Source organism: Hydra viridissima, unplaced genomic scaffold (genome assembly GCF_058129835.1).
Source record: "Hydra viridissima isolate aposymbiotic clone 2 unplaced genomic scaffold, HvirCarnegie_v1 scaffold_7, whole genome shotgun sequence".
NCBI lineage: Eukaryota > Metazoa > Cnidaria > Hydrozoa > Anthoathecata > Hydridae > Hydra > Hydra viridissima.
This window is the reverse complement of record NW_028324306.1, coordinates 6,041,821-6,066,308: the sequence shown is the minus strand read 5'-3', so window position 1 is coordinate 6,066,308 and position 24,488 is coordinate 6,041,821. Positions and strand designations below refer to the sequence as shown.

At 28.3% G+C, this 24,488-nt stretch overlaps 2 protein-coding genes, 2 long non-coding RNA genes and 1 pseudogene across 7 annotated transcripts; all 5 read left to right on the top strand.

Moving 5' to 3' along the window:
• Positions 1-1,658: 1,658 nt before the first annotated feature.
• Positions 1,659-4,757, top strand: LOC145194403 (uncharacterized). Of its 3 annotated transcripts, none has more exons than XR_016454307.1 (9): positions 1,659-1,997; positions 2,072-2,140; positions 2,243-2,338; positions 2,444-2,616; positions 2,800-2,888; positions 2,983-3,046; positions 3,815-3,889; positions 4,017-4,124; positions 4,260-4,757. It is a non-coding gene; the product is annotated as an uncharacterized LOC145194403 (long non-coding RNA). The 3 variants fall into 3 exon arrangements; XR_016454309.1 differs by having other exon boundaries at positions 3,815-3,902; XR_016454308.1 differs by having other exon boundaries at positions 2,055-2,140.
• A 2,456-nt stretch (positions 4,758-7,213) lies between these two features.
• LOC149885855 (uncharacterized) lies at positions 7,214-10,167 on the top strand. The gene is made up of 3 exons (XM_090093715.1): positions 7,214-7,356; positions 7,640-8,228; positions 8,607-10,167. Exons 2-3 carry the CDS (start codon positions 8,056-8,058, stop codon positions 9,067-9,069), a joined length of 636 nt encoding a protein of 211 aa, XP_089949841.1. The 5' UTR covers positions 7,214-7,356; positions 7,640-8,055; the 3' UTR covers positions 9,070-10,167.
• Positions 7,638-16,755, top strand: LOC149885854 (uncharacterized; annotated as a pseudogene). Its single transcript, XR_016454380.1, has 3 exons — positions 7,638-7,765; positions 11,375-11,511; positions 11,587-16,755. The product of XR_016454380.1 is annotated as an uncharacterized LOC149885854 (transcript).
• A 2,151-nt stretch (positions 16,756-18,906) lies between these two features.
• On the top strand, positions 18,907-21,198 carry LOC149885853 (uncharacterized). Its single transcript, XR_016454399.1, has 6 exons — positions 18,907-19,191; positions 19,442-19,465; positions 19,748-19,771; positions 20,766-20,786; positions 20,983-21,006; positions 21,089-21,198. It is a non-coding gene; the product is annotated as an uncharacterized LOC149885853 (long non-coding RNA).
• A 1,496-nt stretch (positions 21,199-22,694) lies between these two features.
• LOC145187807 (uncharacterized) lies at positions 22,695-24,205 on the top strand. The gene is made up of 4 exons (XM_090093848.1): positions 22,695-22,893; positions 23,036-23,135; positions 23,422-23,990; positions 24,067-24,205. The coding sequence occupies exons 1-3, from the start codon at positions 22,701-22,703 to the stop codon at positions 23,540-23,542; spliced, it is 414 nt and encodes a 137-aa protein (XP_089949974.1). The 5' UTR covers positions 22,695-22,700; the 3' UTR covers positions 23,543-23,990; positions 24,067-24,205.
• Positions 24,206-24,488: the final 283 nt, after the last annotated feature.

Below are 24,488 nucleotides of genomic sequence, written 5' to 3'. Positions count from 1 at the left end.
AAAAGTTTTTAAACTATTTTTATGTGGTGATGATGCTCGTAACTTGAAAATTACTTCTGGCAATAAAATTAAAGCTGAATTGATATATACTGTTAATCGAACTCTAGTATCATTAGCTCCATTTAAGTCCTTAAATGAACACGATGTTGAAACCTCCATTATATTTGAAGATCTTCACTCTACCCAACTTATTAAAAAAGTATGTAGCATTTATTTTAATATGAGACTTGCTCGGTATGCACAGGTGTACACTGAAATTTTAAAAAAGTCTACACTTGGGCTAAGACAACAAACAAATAAACTCCTTTTGTTTAAAGGTTTGTAAAAATGTTTATTACATTTAAAAAAACATACGAGAATTTTTGATTAATGTTTCCTAAATTCTTTTCTGATAAGGTAGGGAATAAAGTTTTAAATAAAAAAGCTCCAAGTTATTTAACTTGGGACAGACGCTTTTAGAGCATTTCTATGAGTTATGATATTTTATAAAGAACCTAGGCTAACAAAATACTTATCTTGATAATTATTAAAACGAGTTTTCGAATGATCTTTAACTTAATGGTAACTTTAGATGCTCTGAACATGCATTTTTATCTTTTATTTCGCACGTCGGATATAGTTTTTGCCCTTATTACAAATGGCGGATATAGTTTTTGCCCTTATTACAAATGGCGGATTCAATTTGTAAACAAAAAAAGCGGCTTCACTTTTCGCCCAATAAAATCCCGCAAGTTAGACATCTAGTATATATAATATATCATTGAGAATTATAGTGTTTAGACGTGCACTTAAGCCGTCCGAAATGAAAGCAAATGAGTTTATTGGAAGGTTTATATTAGTGGAAGATTTATATTAGTGGAAAAAATTAACTTTTGAATTAGAAAGAGTTAAATAATGTTAAAATAGTAAATATCATGTCATATGTCATATCATATGAAATAATTGACCATATGACATATGGTCAATGATGTTCAAATAAAACTTCCCTTGAGGAGATACGATATTCTAAGCAACAAATTCTGCACTGGTCATATAAAAATATTGAAATTAAAGTATTGTTTAAGTCAATTTGTAACAAAATTATTTATGTATTTGATATACAAGGTTATACTACCACGTATACTGCAAGTAATATAAGTATCAATATGAAGCAAATATATATATAGATAAAGATAAAACAGATCTATTAAATAGTTTTTTAGGGTTTGTTTTTTTACTACTTTTATAGTAATATTTTATAGTATTAATTTATACAATAAAATTTATACTGTACATATTAGCACTTTAATTCTCAAACTTAGTTTGAAGATGAAATTGCTTCTCCCTATCTCTCTCTTTCTCATACACTCTCTCACTCTCTCTCTCTCTCTCTCTCTCTCTCTCTCTCTCTCTCTCTATATATATATATATATATATATATATATATATATATATATATATATATATATATATATATATATATATATATATATATATATATACACGCACACATAAATTAATTATTATATAATTATTAAAAAAGTAAAAATTAAATTATTTATGTTGTTGTCCGTAACAGAAAATGACATTTCTCATAAAAATACAAGCAAAACTTTTAGTTATAGCATTTAGAAAAATAAAAATTAAATAGTTGGAATATTATAAATAATGAAAAGACTTTGAAAAATACACGAGTTATGTAAAATATATTTTTAAATTCAAATTCAAATTAGAAAGAGTTCAATGATGTTTAAATGATACATATTAAATAGAACCAATATTTTATTAAGTAATACGCAAGATGTGTTAGTATATATAATAAAAATTTTAAATGTTATTATTATATAAAAATGTATACTTTTAATTATTTTCCAGCCTACAATGAAAAAAGGAAGAGAAAAACCCACAATACTTCGATAATTTTATCCACTATTTGACAAAAAAAATATATCCACCTGGTCTTGGTAAAAATGAAAAACGTTCATTTCGAAGTGTGGCAAAAAAATATTGTGTAGAAAGTATGATGATTAACAGTATACAAGTTTTACATTTTTTTAGCAAAATTGTTTTTTAAGTTGTTAATTATTTGTAGATGGCAAGCTCACCATTTGAGATAATGTTTGGGGGTCGTTTACCTATTTTTAGTTGTGAATTAAAACAAGTAAATACATTTTCTTACATGTAAAAAAAAAAAAAACACTTAATTACATTTATTTCAAATGTTACAAATGTATTTATTAAAGGAATTGCATAATATTTTAAGGAAATTACCGTTTTTGGTCCTACAGAGGAAGAAGTTGTAGTTGAAGTTGAAAAAAATAGGAGCCATGTTGAAAATTTAACAAATCTAATTGTTAAGGTATATTTTACTTGAAGTTACTTAATTGAGATAATGACTGACCAATAGTTGTACACATTATCTTTAGAAAATTGCAGTTGTATTTCAACACTCAATTGATTTTAGAATATCAAAGATGCTCAAGCAAAACAATAAAAATTCTATGATGCTAGAGTTCTGAAAAAATATCAAGTAGCTTTAGACCAAATTGTGGTAGGAGATAAAGTTTTACTTCTGGATATAAGAGGAAGAAGAAACAAAGGGGCTGCATTTAAGCAAATTTTCATTGGACGCTTACAGTAAAATTATTAAAAAACTTTTTTTAAGTTGTTTTTGTTGACTAACCAATGTTAAAACAGTCTACATATTTATAATTTTCAATAGCCTCTTTAGTGTTTTAGTGGGACAATAATGAACATTTGATCTGATGCTTCATTGTAGTGTAATTTCTACAATAAAATTTTTAGGCTTTACTTTTTAAGATTATCAAGCCACATGACAAAACAATCCATTATATCAACCCTCTTGGTGAAGACAAAGCTTCTATACTAAAAGAAGAAATGAAATGGAAGTATGAAATCAATGGCTTTAAATTTTCCAATTTGAAATTAAATTCAAAAAAAAATTTTCAAAAAATTTGAATAATTCTTTTGTAAATATCTTAGTAGTTACTTGCTGCAAAGATCACCTCATGCGTTACAAACAGACAGTGTATCATTTTGTCTTAAGGTAATTTTATTGATACATACGTAGTTGGGATAAAATTGAACAAATGTTGAAAAAATAAAAAGTGCAAAAAATAAAAAATGTTGACTGAATGTCAAAAAATGTTTATTGAATGCCAAAGCCTAATCTTTTTTAAACAAAAAAGATAAGGAAAAGGTTTAAATGGCATAATAAGAACTTAAAATAAACCTGCATCGTCATAGCACTTCATGCTAAAACTGCAAATCATAGATTCACAGTAAATGGTTTCACTGTTAATTTATGGTTTGCAGTGAAATCATTGAAGTTAAGAAGTCATAAGATTCAAAAATTTACTTAAAACGAAATAATGGCAATGATTTCTTTTTAATTGTAGTTGTATCATTGAAATGAATCAAGAGTTTGTAAACAATATTTTTTTAGTTTGCTGAAAATTATATAAACGGGGAAGAGTTGGCGCTTAACATTCCAATTGAAGATAATATAGAGTTTAGAAAGAGAGTGGTACATTTACTTATTGATAGAGGAGGTAATATACAGTTTAGAAAGAGAGTGATGCATTTACTTATTGATAGAGGAGGTAATATACAGTTTAGAAAGAGAGTGGTGCATTTACTTATTGATAGAGGAGGTAATATAGAGTTTAGAAACAGAATGGTGCATTTATTTATTGGTAGAGGAGGTAATATAGAGTTTAGAAAGAGAGTGGTGCATTTACTTATTGTATTTTTTTTGTAGAATTTAACTGTAATTTTAATTGTGACAAAAAATAGTTCATGTTTGAATTAATAGGTCAGAGAAGTTGGCAAGATAAACTTTGTCAAATATGTGGAAATCAAGGAGGACCAAACACACAACAAATTAAAAGTTTAGATAAATGGTTATATGAACTAAATTTGCTTCCGTTTTCTATTATTACGTTTTAAAGTTTTATTTTTATTTTTATCAACTAAAATACGGTATATTACCCAAAAAAACTACTACTGTTTTATAGATAAAATTCAATAACTGCATTCCAAATCGATGGTTTCACTTAGAATGCATTGGTTATGCTAAAAAAACAAGTGCTTTATTTACTTGCTCAAACATTTCTCTTGCTAATGTAAGTTGTTAATATAATCGATTTTAGTTTTTTTGCTTTATCAACCTTATACTTAATTTCGTTAAATTTTTTGAATAGATAAAAAGCTTTTATAAATAAAGCAAAAAATTAATTGCATCAAAATCATGTTTTTAGATGTCTACCACGAAGAGTTGATTTCGAAATAATTAAAAACTTTGATTTTTAAAAAATAAATTTTAAAAAAACGTTATTGTAAATTGTTTTTTAAAGGCCAGTCATATTAACAAAGAAGTTTAACAATAATTATTTTTTTATGTGGTAAAATATTTTTATTCAAACTTTAATTCAATTCCAAAAGTTATATCAAATCAATTTGTATAAAAATCAAATCCGACATTAAATTTTTACTTAGAATATCATATTCCTCCTGTGTAACATTCGTTTTCGACTTAAAAATATAGGATATAGTATCAAATTTTTACTTAGAATATCATATCCCCCTTGTGTAACATTCGTTTTCGACATAGAACTTAGTAAAATAGATGATATACTATCAAATCTTTACTTAGAATATCATATCTCCCTCGTATAAGAATCGTATTTGACAAAGAAGCTAGTAAAATATTTTATATATATTATCAAATCTTTACTTAGAATATCATATCTCCTTTGTATAAGAATCGTATTTGACAAAGAAACTAGTAAATTATAGGATATAGTATCAAAATTTTACTTAGAATATCATATCCCCCTTGCGAAAAAAACGTATTTGAGAAAGAAGCTAGTAAATAATAGGATTAAGGAGTCAAATGTTTACTTAGAATATCATATCCCCCTTGTGTAACATTCGTTTTCGACAGAACTTAGTAAAATATATGATATATTATCAAATTTTTACTTAGAATATCATATCCCCCTTGTGTAAGAATCGTATTTGACAAAGAAGTTTGTAAATTAAAGGATATAGTATCAAATTTTTTCTTGGAATATCATATCCCCCTTGCGTAACATTCGTTTTCAACATAGAACTTAGTAAAATATGGGAAATAGTATCAAATTCTGCTTAGAATATTATATCCCCCTTGTATAATAATCGTATTTGACATAAAACTTAAAAAATATAGAATATATGATTATTTTTCACTTAGAATGTTATATCCCTCTTGTATAAAAATTTTGTTTGACATAAAACTTATTAAAATCAATGAAAATGGATATAATATCAATTTTTTACTTTAAATTACGTTTTATGCATAAATTCGATCATACTTTTACCATCATTGTTTATGTCCGAATATTATTTCGGAGTTCATGTTGTAAAAAATATTACAAGAACTTAGCTTTACTTTTCGTAAACTTAAAGAACGATGAAGTGTTATTCTTTTGTCTCAGTAACTGAAAACGTATTGTTTTGAACTTAGCAATGTCGAGGAAAATGGTTTTGGCTTACACTGATATGACCAATGTCAGTTGTAAATTACTCAATGTTAAGTAATTGATAAATTATTTTACCTCAGCATACTTTTTTTTTTTTAATTTTACAGATGGTTTATTTTTTTCAATTTGAAGGCGTTTTTCTAACTGGGTGTTAGTTAAGCTTTCGCAACTTTAAATTGTGGAAAACAGTCATTCTAAATTAAGTAACAGACCGACCATAACCCGTATTACGGGTTGCTTTTTGCTAGATTATGATAATTACATAAGTATAAAAAACAGGTGGGACATATTAATAGTAGTATTAATTTATTTAATGTTAAATTGCAAATAATTTATTTTATAAACGAAAAAATAATATGAATTTAACTAAACAATGGTAAAAAATTAATATTTAATCGCATGCCCCCGGTTTCTTATCACAGCTTTGCATCTATTCGGCATTGAGTGAATCAAATTTTGACAACGTTCTAAAGGAATGTTGTTCCAAGCATTTTGGACAACTTGCCATAACTCCTGCTGATTTTTTGGTTTTTGACTATAAACTGCCTCTTTTACATCCGTCCAAAGGTTTTCGATCGGATTGAGATCCCGTGATTGTGCAGGCCATTCCATAACTGCAACCCTATTCTCGATGAACCAACTTTTTACCCTACGACTGGTATGCTTTGGATCATTGTCCTGCATATAAAGCCATCTTAGGGGCATATCTTCTTCTGCAAAGACCAACATGGTATTTTGTAATATTTGAAGGTTTATGTCTTGGTCCATAATACCATCAATATTATTGATTGGCCCCACGCCATAATGAATAAAAAAAACCCAAATATTTATTTTTGCTCCGCCATGTTTTACAGTTTTTGTGGTGTATTGCGGTTTGTATGCAGAGTTAGTAGGCTTCTTTACATACATCCTGCGTCCACTTGACCCAAATAAAACAATTTTGCTTTCATCAGACCACAAAATATTACCCCATTTTGAAACAGGTCAATCTGCATGCGTTTTTGCAAAATGTAAAAGGGGAACATTTCTTAGGCTTCTGGCGACTAACTTACTTTGTACTTACCACCTACGTACTGTTCTCGAAGAAACACATAAATTTAAATCTTTAATATGGCGGGAAGTTACAAAACGATCAGCAACAGCAGCACGTTTTATCAATGTGTCTTTAAGTTCAGTGGTTTTTTGTTTTCGGCCTCTTGTTTCGCCTACATTTTTCCATTTTAGAGCATTTCTAATCATCATAGGACCACTTAGCACAGTTCACAAATATAGGTTTTAGGTATAAAATGATGTGACCCCGGAAGTTTCAACGGATTTAGGTTACTAATACCATATGTTTTAAAGGTCTAACTTTAAAAAAGTCTAATAAGTAGCCCTTTTTGAGAAAATTTGTTTTTAAAATTTAAAAAAAATATCATTATTTTTTTAGGATTTTTAATGGTTTAACTACTTTAATTAGTATTTAAATCAAAAGTATGCTTGATAATACAACGTTTATTAATAATTTTTGTTAAATATAACAAGGATGCAACATTTGAGTCAAAAAGCAAAAAATTGCAATCTGTTTCCCATTCTATATCAATATATGTAGCCATCTTAATATAAATAGTACAGAAACGTTAAACGTTTAACGTCGTTTCGTCATTAGTTACTAGGCTTTGAAAAAGCGCATTCTCTAAATGCACGCGGCCATTGGAGAAAGATCTCTTGAGCGAGTTAAAACTTTTTTCCTTTTGGAATTTGATTATTGTTTAGATATATTACATAAAGAATCATATTAAGATAAATAAACATCGTTAAGATCATATTACAATTGAAGTAAGTAAATAAAATAGTTATATATAGATTTTTATTAGCTAAAGTAGAAAGGATTTAAATTTTTATCAGAAAAAGAAGAAAGGAATTTAATTTTTTAAATCGTTTATATTTTTTTTGTTTTAGCTTTTCTTTTAGCAGTTTTATTTTTTTGTTATTTTATTTTTTAGAAGGAAAATAAGGGTATGGATGTTATTTAAAGTTATACTAATGTTATTTCCATAAAATTGTTATTACCACTTTGAAATTATTACTACTTTGATATTTCTGTGATGCTATTAACTATTATTGTTCTTTTTTAGAAAATTTAGAAAATAAATTAAAATTTTGTGCCAACACTGACATGGCATGTCACATGTTATTGTATGTAAAGGTTAAATTTTATTATGAGGATTACAGTTCTTATGAATAAAAAAAAAAAAAAGAAGGTAAAGAGTATTGTTTGTAAATATATATGAACTGCTAACTGCAGAAAGGAAACAATTCCAAAAAATTCAAAAATGACTTTTTAACATAAATCAGTTTTGAAAAGGTAGACACACTATTTACTGCTAAAAGGGATAAACCTGCTTTAGTTTTTATAGGCATGGCACCAGTTTGAATTTTGCGTTTACCGCAGAAAGGAAACACGTCCGGGACTTGTTCCTTTTCTACGGTAAACATTAGTAACATAAAATAATAACATTTTGCTTGTGACTTACAAATTTCCTTGTTAATAATGAGTTATTCAGATGAAGATGACAATTCTTTAAAGAGAAGAAAGAAAGGAGTTGTTAATTCCGAAAGATATAAAAGGAATGTAATTAAGAAGGCTAAAGTGGCAGGAAAAGAACATATAAACATTGTTGGAAAAACAATACCTGCCAAGAAACCAGCATCTTATGTTTGCAGGTAAACTGTTATTGATTTATTTGTATTAATTGTTATAATATTTCAGTAATATTCATCTAGAAAGTTTTTTAAATACTGTTATCTTTCGTGTCTTTTGCATAAGATAAATTGGCTGAAGGAAATGCACAACATTTGTAGGTTTCTGGCCGCTGTAATTGATTATGTGTCATAGCATTTTGCATTTATGATATTTGAACAAAGCTAGGTTACATTAAAACTACATAAATAAAGCCATGCAACAACTAGTACTACTAGTAGTAGTCTAATTTTCTGATTAATTAGGAAATGCCTAGGGTTTTTGGTAGAAACCTAGCTTATGTGTTTTCAAACATAGATATTAAAACGTAGATAGACCTAACCTTTTCATTTTTATTTCAGTTGCAAGAAAAACTGTTTGAAGAGTTACATGGCGGATGACATGGTGGCAATATTTACCAAGCTACATGATATGGAAACTAAAACAGAACAAGACGTCTACTTGCAGTCACTAATGGAGGTTTCCCCAGTTAACCGTCCAAGATCTAGACCAGATTCTTCTTCTACAAAACCTAAATCTGTTGTAGTGAAGTACCATATTATGCACAATGGGGTTCGTACTAAGATATGTAAAAATGGATTTATGAAATCATACGGATGTACTTCCAAACAGTGCTACAGACTCTCACATCTGTTACAGCTAAGCAAAACTCCAATAGATAAAACAGGTAGAAATGTTTCTGGTAATGCCATTCCTGGCACTGTAATCACTTGTTTGAGAGCTCATATTGAACAATATCCTAGAGAAACTGAACACTATACTGGAAGAGATAAAGAATACTTACCAGCTAATTTAAACGTATAAACTATGTATGAGATGTTTATAAACAAACATAAATATTTCCTTTTAGCTACACTTGGCAATGAGAAAAGGCTGTCATATAAATTTTTCTGGCATTATTTCAAAGAAAATTTCTCATTACGTTTTGGTCAACCTGCAAAAGACGCATGTATTGCTTGTGAGGAACTTAAGTTGAAAATAAAAAGTACTTTTCTTAATGACAATGAAAAAAGACATGCAATAGCAGAGCTTATGGTCCACAATAGGAGGGCTAAAAAGTTTTACAACAAAATAAAAGATACCACAGAGAAATGCATAAAAGACGCTAAACAAGTTGGATTATGTATAGATTACATGTCTAATGTTACATTACCGTGCATACCAGTACAAGATACTTATTATTTCAGGAAACTCATAGTAAACGTTTTTGGAATTCACGACATTGCTTCCCGAAAAATGTCTGTTTTTATTTATCATGAAGGCGAAGGAGGTAAAGGTTCAAACGAAGTATGCTCTATGCTTATGTGGTATGTAAAAAACAAAATTTCAGATGAAGTTAAAACTTTACACCTTTTTGGTGACAACTGTGCTGGTCAAAACAAGAACCACACCCTTGTTAGACTTATGATGGCTCTTTGTGAAATTAAGAGATTTGATAAAATAAATTTGGTGTTTCCTGTTAGGGGACATTCTTTTATGCCTAATGACCTTGATTTTGGAATTATAAGGAGAAAACTAAAAAAGTAGAGAGATATTATGAAACTGATGAAGTAATTAATCTGATTAACAGTTCTTCAAACATTCCTGGAAAGTTTAATGTGAAAAAAATGTCATTTGAAGATTTTATTGACTACGGTGCCTGGTGGCCCAAGTTTTACAAGAGAACATGCTTAAGCAATGACTCTTATGGAAAAAAGGTACTAAAATCTAACAAAATAACATTTTCAATCTGAAAATATCGTGAGATGTCAGTTTCTTCTGATGAACCTGCGGAGATTGAATGCAGTATGCATATTGCTGGATTGATAAGTGACATTTTTGGCTTAAAAAACACTATAGGAGACTTTGAACTACCAACTAATAAAGCTTATTCAGCTGTATTATCCATCAACCACTTAAAAATTGTAGATATAAAGAAAACTTTGGTTTATATTCCGGTTGAAAAGCTCCGATTTTGGAATGAAATAACGTTATGGCCTGTAACTACTGTGCCCATTCAAGAAGATCAACCAACTGAATAAATAACGTTCTTAAGTTGTAGTGTGCATTTTATTATGATAATAAAACAATAAAATAGCATTATTTAATTAGTGCAGCCTAAATGAATCACTTTTTAAGATTTTTGTAGTTTATTTTTTATTTTTAAACCTCGTTTACTGCAAAAAGGGATCATGTCCATGTTTGAAAATGTGTCCTACACTCATAACAAAATACATTAAAAAAATTATATATATATCTTTCAAACCCCTACTAACTGTTGAATAACTAGGAAAAATTGAAAACCCAAAGTTTAAAAATAAAGGGTCGAAACAGTTTTTTGTCTTTCCAGTAAAATTAGGATTTGTGGACTTGTTGCTATTCTGCGGTTAGCGATTCATATTTTGTAACTTTTTAAATTTTCTGGCATCATTTTTAAAATTTTTATTTGCACACCTATAGCTGTTTTATCAATGTGTTTTTATAATAATGTAAAATGTTTTTTTATTGTTTGTGCATGTGTTGATGTGTTATATAATTGTTTGAAAAATGTGTTTAAATATGTATATGAGGTATATATATTTAACCTTATATACATATTTAAACATATTTTTTGTGTTTATAGTTGGTACATATATTTATATTATGTTGTTTTCGTGTTTTTAAAGTGCTGTGACTTGGTAAACGTGTAGAGCAAGATTTGTCAACTTTGCCAGCCAACTTTTAACAGAGGGTTACCTAATAGTGTTTAGTGTCAAACTGTTACTGCTTTAGGTCTAGCTGTTTTCAAGCCTTTTTTATTAAAGATTATTCTAAAAATACATAATAATGTATTTTAATAAAATTTTGCGTAATGTTGTTACTTATGTTTTGTTTTATATGAATGTTATCTTTCTTAAGTTATTATATACATATATTATATTAACTTATGGTGTGTGCTATTTTTGTATTGCTGCTGTGATATTTTTTTGTTATCTTTTGAGTTAGTAGATATTTGGCTTATCTTCATGTTGGTGTCTATTGTTAAAAGTGGATAGGTAGTTTTGTTAAAAATCAATAATCTAAAAGCCAATACAAATTATTTTGCAATATATAGAATTTGATTTATCTCAATTTGATTTTTTGTCTTTAGCGCTGTTTACTACATGATTTTTGCTCTAAATATTCTGGAATCATGATGTTCCAGCATGAATTATTTTGTAAAAGCTAACATAAAATATTAATATTTTACAACTCCACTGTTAAATCATTACAGCTTTTCTCTATAAGGTACATGGATTTTCATTTTTTGTATGTAATGTTTTTCTTATTTATTTACTTATTCATTACATTTTTTTATTTTAGATTTATCAGATGATGTATTTATGTGGTATAGAAGAACAAAACATTGTAAAGTTTTGTGAATTTTTAAAAAATGTTTGCTAATAATTTTTTTTGAAGAAATAATAATTAAGTTTGCAAAAAAGGGTTTACAACGTTTTTTGTTTTTTTTTAATTTTTCTTTGTTAGCAGTATGTTTATTATTAGAATTGCATGTTTTTAATAATTTTTTAAATTATTTGCTAAGCTAATTTTTTTCAAACATCTCCTAGCTGATATACATTTTTTTAAAGTCACAAGATTATTGTATAATTTAATTTAAATGACAGTCTGTTATATATAAAATTTTTTTGTGTGTGCTATTTAGAGTAGAAAGGAAATTATATAGGAAAGATCGCAATCTTCAGGATTCGTTTCTTTTCTGATTCGTATAACTTTCAATTGAAAGTGAAGTTTAAACGGATGATATTAGGCTAGAAGCAGTTATTAGTTTAGAAAATGGAAATGTTAATAGGCAAGTTAATTGTCGTAGAAATGAAAGAGATAGACTTAGGCGAGATGAAATTAATAATCGACAAAATGCTAGAAATGCTGCTAGGTACGAAAGAATGTATTGTATAGCAAGAAGTAATATTATTCCAGATTATAATTATTTAGGAGAAATGAATTATGTTTGTCAGCATTGTGGTGCTAAGAAATTTTCTGATGAAACACATTTTTTATGTTGCCATAATGGAAAGGTAGTTTTGTCGCAACCTTCATCATTTCCACAAGATTTAGAAGATTTATTTAAAGGAAACTATACAGATAGAAATGCCAATCTGAATTTTTTTAAATATATTAGAAACTGTAATGCCTGTCTTTCTTTTGCTTCATTTGAAGCTAATGTAGTTCAACCCATGAACCATGGGCCGCCATGTTTTAGAATATTTGGTCACGTTTTTCATCGTAAAGGTAATCTAAGACCAAATCAAGATGTTCTGCCGACATATTGTCAACTATACATCTATGATCCACTTGCAGCAGTAAATTTTAGAAAGCAACAACGTGGTAATGATCTTTGCTTAAATGATTTAATGTTTCGATTGCAAACTATTATTAGTGAAGAGAACCCATTTGCTCTTGCATTTAAAAACATGGCTGAAGTGGAAGATGAAGAAGTTCGTCGAGCAGCTCTAGAAGGGCGCTCAGTGTCAGTTGTAAAAATGTCTTTACTTGAAGGGCAAGATTGACGTCGCTATAATCTCCCTTCACATAACGAAGTTGCAGTTGTATTTGTTGGTGAAGATGGTGCACCACCTGCTTCCAGGGAAGTTATTATTTACCCAAGAGGTCATCCTCTTAAAACTATATCAAGTATGTCTGCCAACTAAGATCCTATGGTTTATCCTCTATTTTTTCCGAGGGGTGATGCTGGTTGGCATAATCAATTGGTTCACAACCCTGAGCGTGCTACATTGGTTAGAATCATGTTACATTATCTCAGTATAACAATTATAAACTTTCAGTTAGACAATTTTTTTCTTCCCTCTTTTATGGCAAAAAACTGTTTTAGCAATATGCTGTTGATACGTATGCCAAAATTGAAGGCCAGCGCCTTGCTTTCATCAGAAATAACCAAAACAAACTGAGAAGCGAGCAGTATGATGTCTTACACGACCATGTAAACAACCTCGGAAATGATCATAATGTTAGACCAGGGCATGTTGTAGTTTTGCCATCAACTTATGTAGGAAGTCCTAGAGCTTTAAAAGAAAACTTTGAAGATGCTATGGCTATAATTAAAATGTATGGTAAACCAGATCTTTTTATTACTTTCACTAGCAACCCAAAATGGCGCGAGATAACTGAAAATTTATATCCAGGTCAGACAGCAAATGATAGACCTGACTTGTTTATTCAAGTATTTAAACTCAAATTAAATAACCTTCTCAAAGACATTTTTCAGCACAGTGTATTAGGGAAAGTTGTAACACATGTTCTGGTTATTGAGTTTCAAAAGCGTGGTTTGCCACATGTTCATATTTTATTTCACTTTGCAAATGATGATAAGCTTGAAACAGCACATGATATCAATAATTTAATATCTGCAGAAATTCCAGATCCGATTGTTAATCGAGACCTTTATGACGTTGTTAAAACTTGCACGGTCCATGTGGCATACTGAATCCAAATTCTCCCAGCATGAAAGATGGGGTGTGCAGCAAAAACTATCCTAAAGAATTTAATGCTAACAGAGTAGCAGTTCATAATGGTTATCCACGCTATAGACGTTGTGATAATGGTTTGGTTATCAATATTAAAGGTAACAATGTAGATAACCGCTGGGTGGTACCTTACAATCCATGGTTATCAAAGAAATATCAAGCTCACATTAATGTTGAAGCTTGCATGTCTGTTAAGGCTGTTAAATATTTGTACAAATACATATACAAGGGTCACGACTGTGCCAATATTGTAATAAATGAACAAATTAATCATGATGAAGTAAACACTTTTTTAGATTGTCGTTATGTTAGTGCACCTGAAGCATTGTGGCGAATTTTTGAGTATCCAATAAGTCATATGTCACACACTATTATACGCCTTAAAGTTCATCTACCTGAAAATCAATTAGTGTATTATAGAGAAGGAGCAGAACAAATGGCTTTAGATCGTGCAGCTCAACGTGATACGCACCTAACAGCATGGTTTAAGTTAAATACTGAAAATGAAAGAGCACATTGCTATTCTTATGTAGACATTCCTTATCACTTTACATTTGATGATAAACATTGTAAATGAAAGGTTAGACAAAGGGGCGGTGATAAGGTGATAGTAAGAATGTATAAAGTTAATCCAACTGGAGAATTGTTTTTTCTTAGACTGTTACTTTTGCAAGCAAAAGGAGCAACATCTTGGGAGGATGTGCGTACTGTTAATGGTATTGTTCTTGAAACGTTTCGTGAAGCATGTGTTTTGAAAGGTGTGTTGCAAGATGACACTGAATGGCAGAATACTCTTTCTGAGGCGGTTTTAACACGTATGCCAAAGCAAATTAGACAGTTGTTTTCAATTATTTTGATCTTTTGTGAACCTGACAATCCTTTACATCTCTGGAATACATACAAAGCTTTTATGATGGAAGATTTCATTCACCGCTCAGTCCCACTTCTAATAGCTGAACAAGCTACTCTTCATCAAATTGAAAAGATTATTAATCAAAGTAGTAAAATGCTGGCTGATTACAATCTGCCTGTTATTGATGAGTTTATAGGCTTAAATCTAGAATATTTTGATGAAAATGTTCAACAATTTATTGACGAAGCCAATCGAATGAGACTGTTGCTTTATGTCAATCAATTAAATTTATGTAATGCTATCCTTGCTGCACTGAATGAGCAACCAAGTGTAGAAAATCAACATTCTAGATTGTTTTTCATGGATGGACCAGCTGGTAGTGGAAAAACCTTTACTTAAAACTATTTGATTGCTGAAACCATAAGTAGGGGCTTTAAATCTGCTACAGCTGCATGGACTGGCATAGCAGCAACTCTTCTTTCAAATGGATCTACATTGCATGGCTTATTCAAACTTTCTATTCCAATATTGGATAATAGCACATGTAATGTAACTCCTAACTCTATGCACGGGCATTTTTTAAGACAAGTTAGTTTGCTTTTGCTTGATGAAACATCCATGATACCTAAACATGCCTGAAATGCAATTGATAGGTTGTTAAAAGATATTTGCAATAACAACTTTCCGTTCATAGGAAAAACCATTCTTTTTGGTGGTGACTTTAGGCAAATTCTGTCTGTTGTGAAAAGAGGACAAACAGCTGAAGTAGTGGAATCGTGTATAAAATGTTCTTTGCATTGCCAATGGGTGCAGAAGTTTGCATTAACCGAAAATATGAGAGTACAAGATGGCAAAGGTGAATTTTCTTAATGGCTACTAAAACTTGGGAATGGAATAATACCTGTCAAAGAAGAGGATCCTTTTAAAGGATGCATTGAAATACAAAATCAGCGCATTATTAGACAAAATGAATCGATTGTTGAAAAGATTTTCGGAGATGCTGGTCAAAATGATTATTCTAAATGTGTGATTTTAACACCAACCAACTTTGATTCATTATCAATCAATGAAGAAGTGCTTGAATGTCTGCCGGATGAGGTCAAAATTTATTTAAGTGCTGATCAAATTGATACTGATGACCTTAATGAAAGAATTAACTATCCTGTTGAGTTTTTGAACAGCTTAACTCCTTCAGGTATGCCACTTCATTTTTTAAAATTGAATATTGGTTGTGTAGTTATGCTACTTCGAAATTTAGATCTCAAAGCTGGGTTATGCAACGTAACTCGAATGAAGGTTTGTGCTCTTCAAAATAATTATATTGATGCAGAGGTTTTGACAGGTGTTTCTGGTGGTAAACGGATTTTTGTTCCTTGAATTCAGTTGACTCCATCAGATTCTAATTTACCTTTTGTTCTGAAACGTCGTCAGTTTCCACTCAGATTGGCTTATTCAATGACAATTAATAAAAGTCAAGGTCAAACATTTGATAGAGTTGGGGTATATCTCAAAAAACCGTGTTTTTCTCATGGTCAACTATATGTTGCATGTTCAAGAACTAGAGCATTTAATAGTTGGTTTTTCAAAATTGATAAACATCTCATTCAAGGTATGGTAGGTGAAAAGTGTTACACAAATAATGTTATATTTTCTAATGTTCTTAATTTATAGTCTTTAGATTTTCATTTCGAAAATTTACTGTTTGTAGGTTGTGAGCACATTTTGTATGTATAACTTTATTTATTATTTTAATATTTTTTTTCATAGTTTTTGATAAATATATCTGTTATTTAATATTGTTATAAAATGTGTTTATATGTGTTATATACCACTATATTTGTTTATAGTTGTAGATATGTTTAAATTATGTTGTTTCCATGTTTTCAAAGTGGTGTGACTTGGCATTATGTTGAGCAAGATTGATAACCTTGCCAGCCAAGCGATGTACTTATAGCAGAGGTGTGACTTGGCAGCATTTAGTGCCAGGTGGAGTTACTGCTTTAGAGTTAGGTTGTGTTGTCTAGCCTTTTTTAATTATTCTGGAAACACATAATAATGTCTGTTAATGTTTAGCGTAATGTGTATGAGAGAAAATGCAACCTTGATCTTTAAATCTAGGGTGTTTTAATGTCCTAAATTTGAAGGAATTGAATAACTAATATTAAATGTATAAACAAATATACTTTTATGTATTTATATGTTTAGTAAAAAGATAAATATAGTTAAATTTGAATTGGTTTTCTAATTTTGCCTTTCATATTTTAATTTGGCTTGTTATTTTCGCTGGATTTTAGGATCAAGGGTGTAAATATTCTATTGTTATGTGATATTGTTGTGTTGTTTTGTGTTGATAGACTACTTGGCTTACCTTCACGTTGGTGTCTATTGTTAAAAATGAATAATAGGCAGTTTCATTATTGGAACTTACTGCTTTTATTCATTTACTAAAAGCCATGGCAACATTATGCTAAAAACGCAATTTATATCTTAATTTGATTCTTTTTTTTTTTTTTTTTTTTAGAATTGTTAATCCTTTTGTACTTCGAAACAGATTTTATAGTTACATTTTCATTTTTATAATTAATTGTCATGTCAAAATAGGTTACCATAAATTGTTTTTGTTTTTGTTTTTTTTTGTAATTATGGTATCATAATTCCTTTTTTTTTTTTTAAGATTTACGATTGACGCTGATTTCCTTTTATTGTAAATTTTTGTCAGTTAAAATGATATAAATATATGCAATTAGTTCAATTATTTTTAAATTTTCTCTATTTTATGCCTAATAATTTGTCGTAACTAACTTTGGGGAACTTTTAAAACGGGGGGTCGCAACTAAAAACCTTTAAAAACATGAATATTGTAGTTTTGCGCATTTGTCAAATATCGAGTTACTTAAATTTTATAAGGTGTTTAACTAGTTAATTAGCTTAGTTTGCATTTGCTTTACTTTTGAGGAAAGAAAAAATTCTTATATATGTTAAATTCTTATATATATTAAAAAGAAAAATTCTTATACATGGAAATCTTTGTCTTACATTTTATTATTCTGGTAAATGGTCTTCATCAAAAACTTGATTTCTCTTAATAAAAATAACCATTCTCCTGGCCGCCATTAAAGCAAAAACGGGGAAGGGAGGTCCTTTATTTGTGTCAAAATATTTAAGAGAACTAAATTTCGAGTAACAAAAGGAATTTTTAGTAAATGGTAGCAAATTACCGTTTACTAAAAACTATTGAAACAAAAAGGCCACACATAAAAATGGTCAGAAAAGAGGCCACAATATAAAAATGGTCTGTGTTGAACAGACTTAACAAGACCCGGGTGCGGTCAGCTTGGTTAACAAACATGAAAGTATGTCAAGTTAAAAACTATGAACGTAAAGTATAGTTTGAAAGCCAATTTGAAACATTTTTGGAAGCTAAATGTGATAGTACACTAAAAATACTATTTTAAGATTTTTTGCCTCTTAAAAGGGATTTAAGACTTAATCGATTGTGGTTTCCTATTAATTCGCAATAAACAACGATTAGAAGGCAATATGGCCCAGACGGAATATGCGACATAAATATAAAATTTGTATTTTACTCATTCACAAAAAATGGAGTTAAGACAAATTGGCTCTTATGCCAGATATGTTTACTGCACATATTAGTAAATAAACTAATTATTTACGTAATGAGTTAGACGAATTGATGAGTTATTTTAGGGATTGATTAAAATTGATGATTTTTTTATAACAGATTATAATAGTTGAGTTATTTAAGGCATTGATTAAAATTGCTAATCACAATGTAATTAATTGAATATGCTAATCGTAATGTAATTTGTAATAACGTAATGCTAAAGTTAAATGCGCGTTTACTTTTTAGTTACTCTTGATTGTTTTGTTACGCTTAGTGATGAACAGGTTTTGTTTGTGCGCTGTTAGTTTTTCTTCTGTTCTGGAATTTTGAGATTGGAATTTCCAGTCATTTAAAAAAGCACGTTTCTATTATATCTGTTCAATTACATCTTATCATATCTTTCAAGTAGGTTTTAATTTGTGTTGTAATTAGCGTAAAAATTGCATTATTGTGTCGCATCAGAAGGAGCGTTGTGCGTGCGTCATATATTCATTATAAAGAAATTCATTGTACACAATGAATATTCATTGTACACAATGAATATTCATTGTACACAATGAATATTCATTGTACACAATGAATATTCATTGTACACAATGAATATTCATTGTACACAATGAATATTCATTGTTCACAATGAATTTGGAAAACATATATAAATTGTAAAAGCTGAGAAGAAAGGAGAGAATTTTGTAAATTGTTATTGTTATGACAACACGGTCTTCTTGATTTTACATACTCTTTTATCACTTTAATCGTTTACATTTTTTTTTATATCTTAATAAGTCTATTTCCTATATTAAATTTGTTTTTTATCATATTTCTTTTTATTTTTATATCGAATTAATTAATAGAATGTCCCAAATCGTCGATGAAGGTTTTTATTTATTTAGATGTGCGTCATGTTACTGCTTCGTATCATGTTAGGTAGTTAGTTCTTAAAGGTATGTTTATTTTTAGTCGCTGAATTACTAAGAAGTAAGTTTTGTTCCCTTTTGTTACAATGAAATGTTACAAATTGCAGTTCGTTTATGTTTGTTGATTTAAATCAACTTTACAATAATAAAATGGTTTAGACGAAAATCTATGTAAATTAATTCATTCCAGAAAGATTAAATAATTATTTTAATATTGAAGTAATTTAAGTGGTTTAAGAAAGAATCGAATTCAATATTTGTTTGCTTTTCTGTTTAGATGACAACAGTATTATTGAAGAAAGTAAGTTTTTAAAAGGAAGAAAAAATACTTTTTAATGTTTTTTTTTTTTTTTGAAGTAGGTTTAAAATCTCAGGTTTTTAAAATCTTATATTATAATCTTAAAAATTTTATAATCAAAAAATGTATCTATGTTAAATTACACCAGGTTGTAGAAAATAGTTATAGTTTAATGATAAGGTTGTAGACAGTTAGAGCCGATTGAATAGATCAAAGATCTATTTAATCTACTTAACCTACTATCATAGTGAAAATTCGCTGTAAATTGTTTGTTTTTGTTTTTAGTTGGCAACAATTAAGGGAGAGATAGTAAGTTTTAAAGGATTTATTTTTTAAAAAAGTAACTAAAATGTTTTTTAAAATAAGGTTGTTGACTTTAAAGTAAAATAGTAGGTTTTTATAATTTTTACAATAAACCCAAGAACTTAGGTCCTACTTAAAATTGTCAGTAATAAAGAGAAATTTAAAATTCTCAGTAAGACAGCTTTTTACTATATCATATCAAGTAAGTTTAAGATTTATTTTCTTTAGTTGACAAAGAAAGAGCTAATAATGGTATTAGTTACATTAGTTAAATGAGTTTATTTTTAAAAAGCTAAGTAGATGTTTTATACTTTATACATTTAAGTGCTTTTATTATTTAGATACCGAAGTCAAGGAAGAATTAAGTCAGTGTTTTTGCTATTAGATATTTGTTAACAGGAATTTGTTTATTTGTACTGTAACTGGAATTTTAAAACTTCAAGTACTTTACCTTTATTTTGTTTTTTCTTTTAGGAGAGTTGGAAAAAAAACTAAGTATAAATTATATGATTATGATTAGTATAGTTAAATAAATGAAGCATTTATATCTGTACCTTAAAAGTCCAAGGTCAGTTGTCACACCGTAGAAATTGTCCAGGAGAGAGAAAATAGTAAAATAATTTGTCTCTATTGGCATATTCTTGATGGTTAAATTTGTTATTTTTTCGTGTTTTATTTAATTTTTCTTGAGGCACATTAAATATATTTTTGAAAAAAATTAAAAATTAAAAATTAAAAAAAGTGAAAAGCCATATCTGAACAATCAACCTTTGTCTTCTGAGGTACAGATACTAAGATTTAAAGTTTATTTTAGTTTATACTTTTGGTTTAGTTTATAGTCAAATTTAGTTTACTTTTTGCTAGTTTTAGCTTCAGTTGTCTTTTTTCTTACTTTAGACAACTTTATGGAGGAAATGAAAGGATTGGGGAAAAAAAATTATAATATCTTTATGTAAATATTATTTTATCAATTATTTTGAGGTATATTTTTTATTTTTAGTGTCTGGTAGAAGTAAAACTGGTAGGACTGTGTTTTAATTTTTAAATATTTTTTCTGGAGATATATGTGCTATAGGTGAAAGAATTATTTAATTGAATATAAATACAAATATGACATCTTTAAACTTCGCATTTTACTCATTTTTATTAAGATTAAATTTTTTACAAGTTTAATCCTTTTTAACTTTTTTATTTTTTTATTTTTTAAACATTTTTAGCATCCTCTTCATCCTGTGGAAATGGTGAGCATATGCTTTATATTTTGATTAAATAAAATTGCAAATATTTTTAATTTTTATTATATCCTTCTATTTGTCATTTTAGAGCCGTTAACATTCGAACAATACAAGACTTATCGCTCCCAATACCCAGGGCCTCTCTCGGAGAGGTCCTTCAATAAGTGGTGTACCAATGGCGGTATAGATGAGCCATAAATTATTTTGTTTATATGGTTTGTTTTTGTCTTTTTAAATTAAAAGTTTATTTTTACCAATTAAACTTATTAATCAAACTTAGATATAGTTAACTTGAACCATTACTCAATCAGCATAACATGATATCATAAAATCACATTCTTTATAATGTAACATTCTTCATAATATAACAATATATTGTTAAAAATAATTCATTAGTAGTTTTATTTATTGAACTCTCTGCTTTTAAAATTTTCTATAAGCCAAGACAATATGTTTTGCTATATAAATAAAATTTATTTATATCTCAATTTGATTTTATCTTTTTTTTTATCGATTTATTGTTAGGCTATTTGAAGCATTAATTATTTTTTTAGTTAGCATTTTAAATCTATTGTAATGTCTTTTAAATTAAACTAAATATTGCTAAAAGCCAACATGAAATAACGTCATAAAACCACACCGACAAGCTGCATGACAGTAGTTTAAGTATAACAAAAGTTTACCGAAACTCAGGTATAATGACTTTCAGTTTGTTTGTTTTTTGTTTTTTTTTCTTTCTCTCCCTCTCTCTTCATTCTATGTCTACTTATCTTTTTCAATTTTTTATTTAGGCTTATCGTATGACGTTTTAATGCAATATAAAAGATGAAAGTTTACATATTTTTAAATTTGTTATACACATGTTTGATTGTAAATTAACTTTTTTTTTGTTTGAAACGTATTTGTACTCAATTGCTTAGTTATTTTTTATAAATTTATTAAGTAGTGTGTATTTAACGTTTTAAAGTCAATTTCGTTTTTTAAAGAAGCATGTAACAAGTAGCTACTAAATAATTAATAAATCATGTATAAATTACGTTCGTTTTACGTTAATGTGATTAAATAAATTACATGATATAAAAATATAACAATATTTCCGATTTATTTTTTCGTCAATTTAAAGCATGATGATGCATTATTATTTTGTGTTAGTAACTAAAAACGCAATATGTTGAATTAAGTAATGTAGAGGAAAATGGTTTTGCCTTACTCTGATATGACTCATGTCATGTAAATTACGAAAATAATGTAAAATAATTAAATAATTAATAAAATAATTCAAAATATATTTAAAATTAATTTGTATTTTGTTTCAAATTGTATTATTTTAATCAATAATTTAAAAACATTTAGTTTCACTAAATTATGCAAAATATTATAAGTTAATTAAGTCTAGTGTCAAGAAGAAAATAAGGAGGCACTAGAGTTATTGTATACAAGGTTTTATAAAAAAAACTGCTCATTGCTTGGTATTATAGAATGTATTTTTAAATATTAATTACTATTTGATTTGTTTGTAGATTGATTAGTTTTTTTTACTTATAACATTTAAATCATTAATAAATATTTGTTTAGCAATATAATCATTCGACAGCTATGAATCTTTTTCAATATTTACTCATCAGGATTAGGGTTAGCCATAATACCTTAACCCCTAACCCTAACCCAGTAGTGTTTTTGATTTTTAGAAAGAAAGAAAAATGAAATACCTTGTATCATTTCTCAACGAACAAGGTTCAATGTATGTTATACCAGAAAATTGGTTAGTGGATGATAGTTCATGCTATTGGCCACAATATGTTATTGATGCAAGAATTAAAAAATCAAGCAAAGCCGGGGAGATCCCAGATGACACCTGGTTAAAGCACACCATTTCCATCATGCATAGAACAGGTATAATCTTTTATAACTTTTTTTTTTCAGAAAGTAAGAGATTTGTATAATTAGTGGGCAAACTAAGTTAAACCATCTTCAGATAATATCAAAACCACCCCTCGAATATTTATGGAATTAAATAAAATTATTTATTATTCAGAAACATATGAAAAAGCTTGTAAAAAATTGGTGCTTGCGCAAGATACTTCAGATTTACAAACAGAAGATGAAGAGCATAAGACACAAAGCCGCCAAAAAAGGTTTATGTTTTAACAGTTTTTTGAATTTTATGGAAATAGCTTTAATGATGTTTTTCTCTTATTATTGATTTTCTTACTTGAGAATTGTTTATTTTTATTATTTTTTACTTATTTTTTTAATACCTTTTTGTCTAGTTTTTTGTTTGTTATATCTAGTTTCAATAGAATTTCTGCACAGTTTATAAAACTAGTATTTAGTAGATAAGAATTTCTTGTATTTAATAAAAAACTCTCATTTCTAAAACATTAACTTATTTTCTGCATTAACTTACTTTTTTTTTTTCAGAAAGAACGATTACTGGTATTATGAGCACGAGAGTGATAATGACACAAATAAATTTAATAAAAGCAATAAGCAAAGCAAAGCTAAGATGACAAAGTTATTGAAGAGACACATTCTACCTTAAGCTCCTAAGATATCATTGGCAATACCAAACCAACTGGTTCGGTATGATATAATGACTAATAGAGTAACTTCTCCACGTTTATTAACATCTTAACCAAATAATAATACAGATCAATTGTCATCAGTAACAAATGGTCAATTCAATATCGAGAAAACAACACAACCCATATTTAAAAGATACATTTAATGTTCCTGTCGTTCCTTCTGCATCTTTGAACATTTTATAAACTGATATAACTTCATTAGTAAATGTTGTTATGGAGATCAAAGTTTGCTCGAAAGATCTTCAACGTCAAACTGAAATTAATACAAAATTGCTGCAAAGTTTAACTGCGGGGGAAAATGACGAAGGAATTTTTGATAAGCTACACTTACCTCTTAACGACTTAAAAGAGCTGAATACACTTGAAGAGCTCATAAAGAACGATAAGACAGTATTTTCAAACTAAGTAAGTAAATTGTTTTAAATAATAAAAAACATAATAAAATATTTTACTACTAAGTATTTCCAATCTTTATATATAGGTTATTGCTGTAGCTAGCAAAGGCGGATACAACCCGAAAGATGCTGTATGAAGAATGTCTGCTTCTCTTTTTACAATTCAATTTTGTTGTCTGCTCAATTGGACCGGTGCACTATGCGTCGCGCTGATAGAAAAAAAGGAAATAGCCTTATAACTAGAGAACTATTTAACATTTTGAAGTAATTTTTTTAACAAAGCATCAATTATGAGATATTGTTTGTTTATACATATATTTATAAAAAAAGTCCGGTCTTTTTTAAAACCGGTTTCATTCCGGTTTTTTAGTTGGTTTATCCGGACTAATTCGATTTTTGATTAAAAAGATATAAAACCGATAGTTTTTGATATTTTAAACTCTAAATCTGATAAATCAATTTATTTTTTTTAGGGGTTACAGGCATTTTTAGTCTCCAACTTATATTT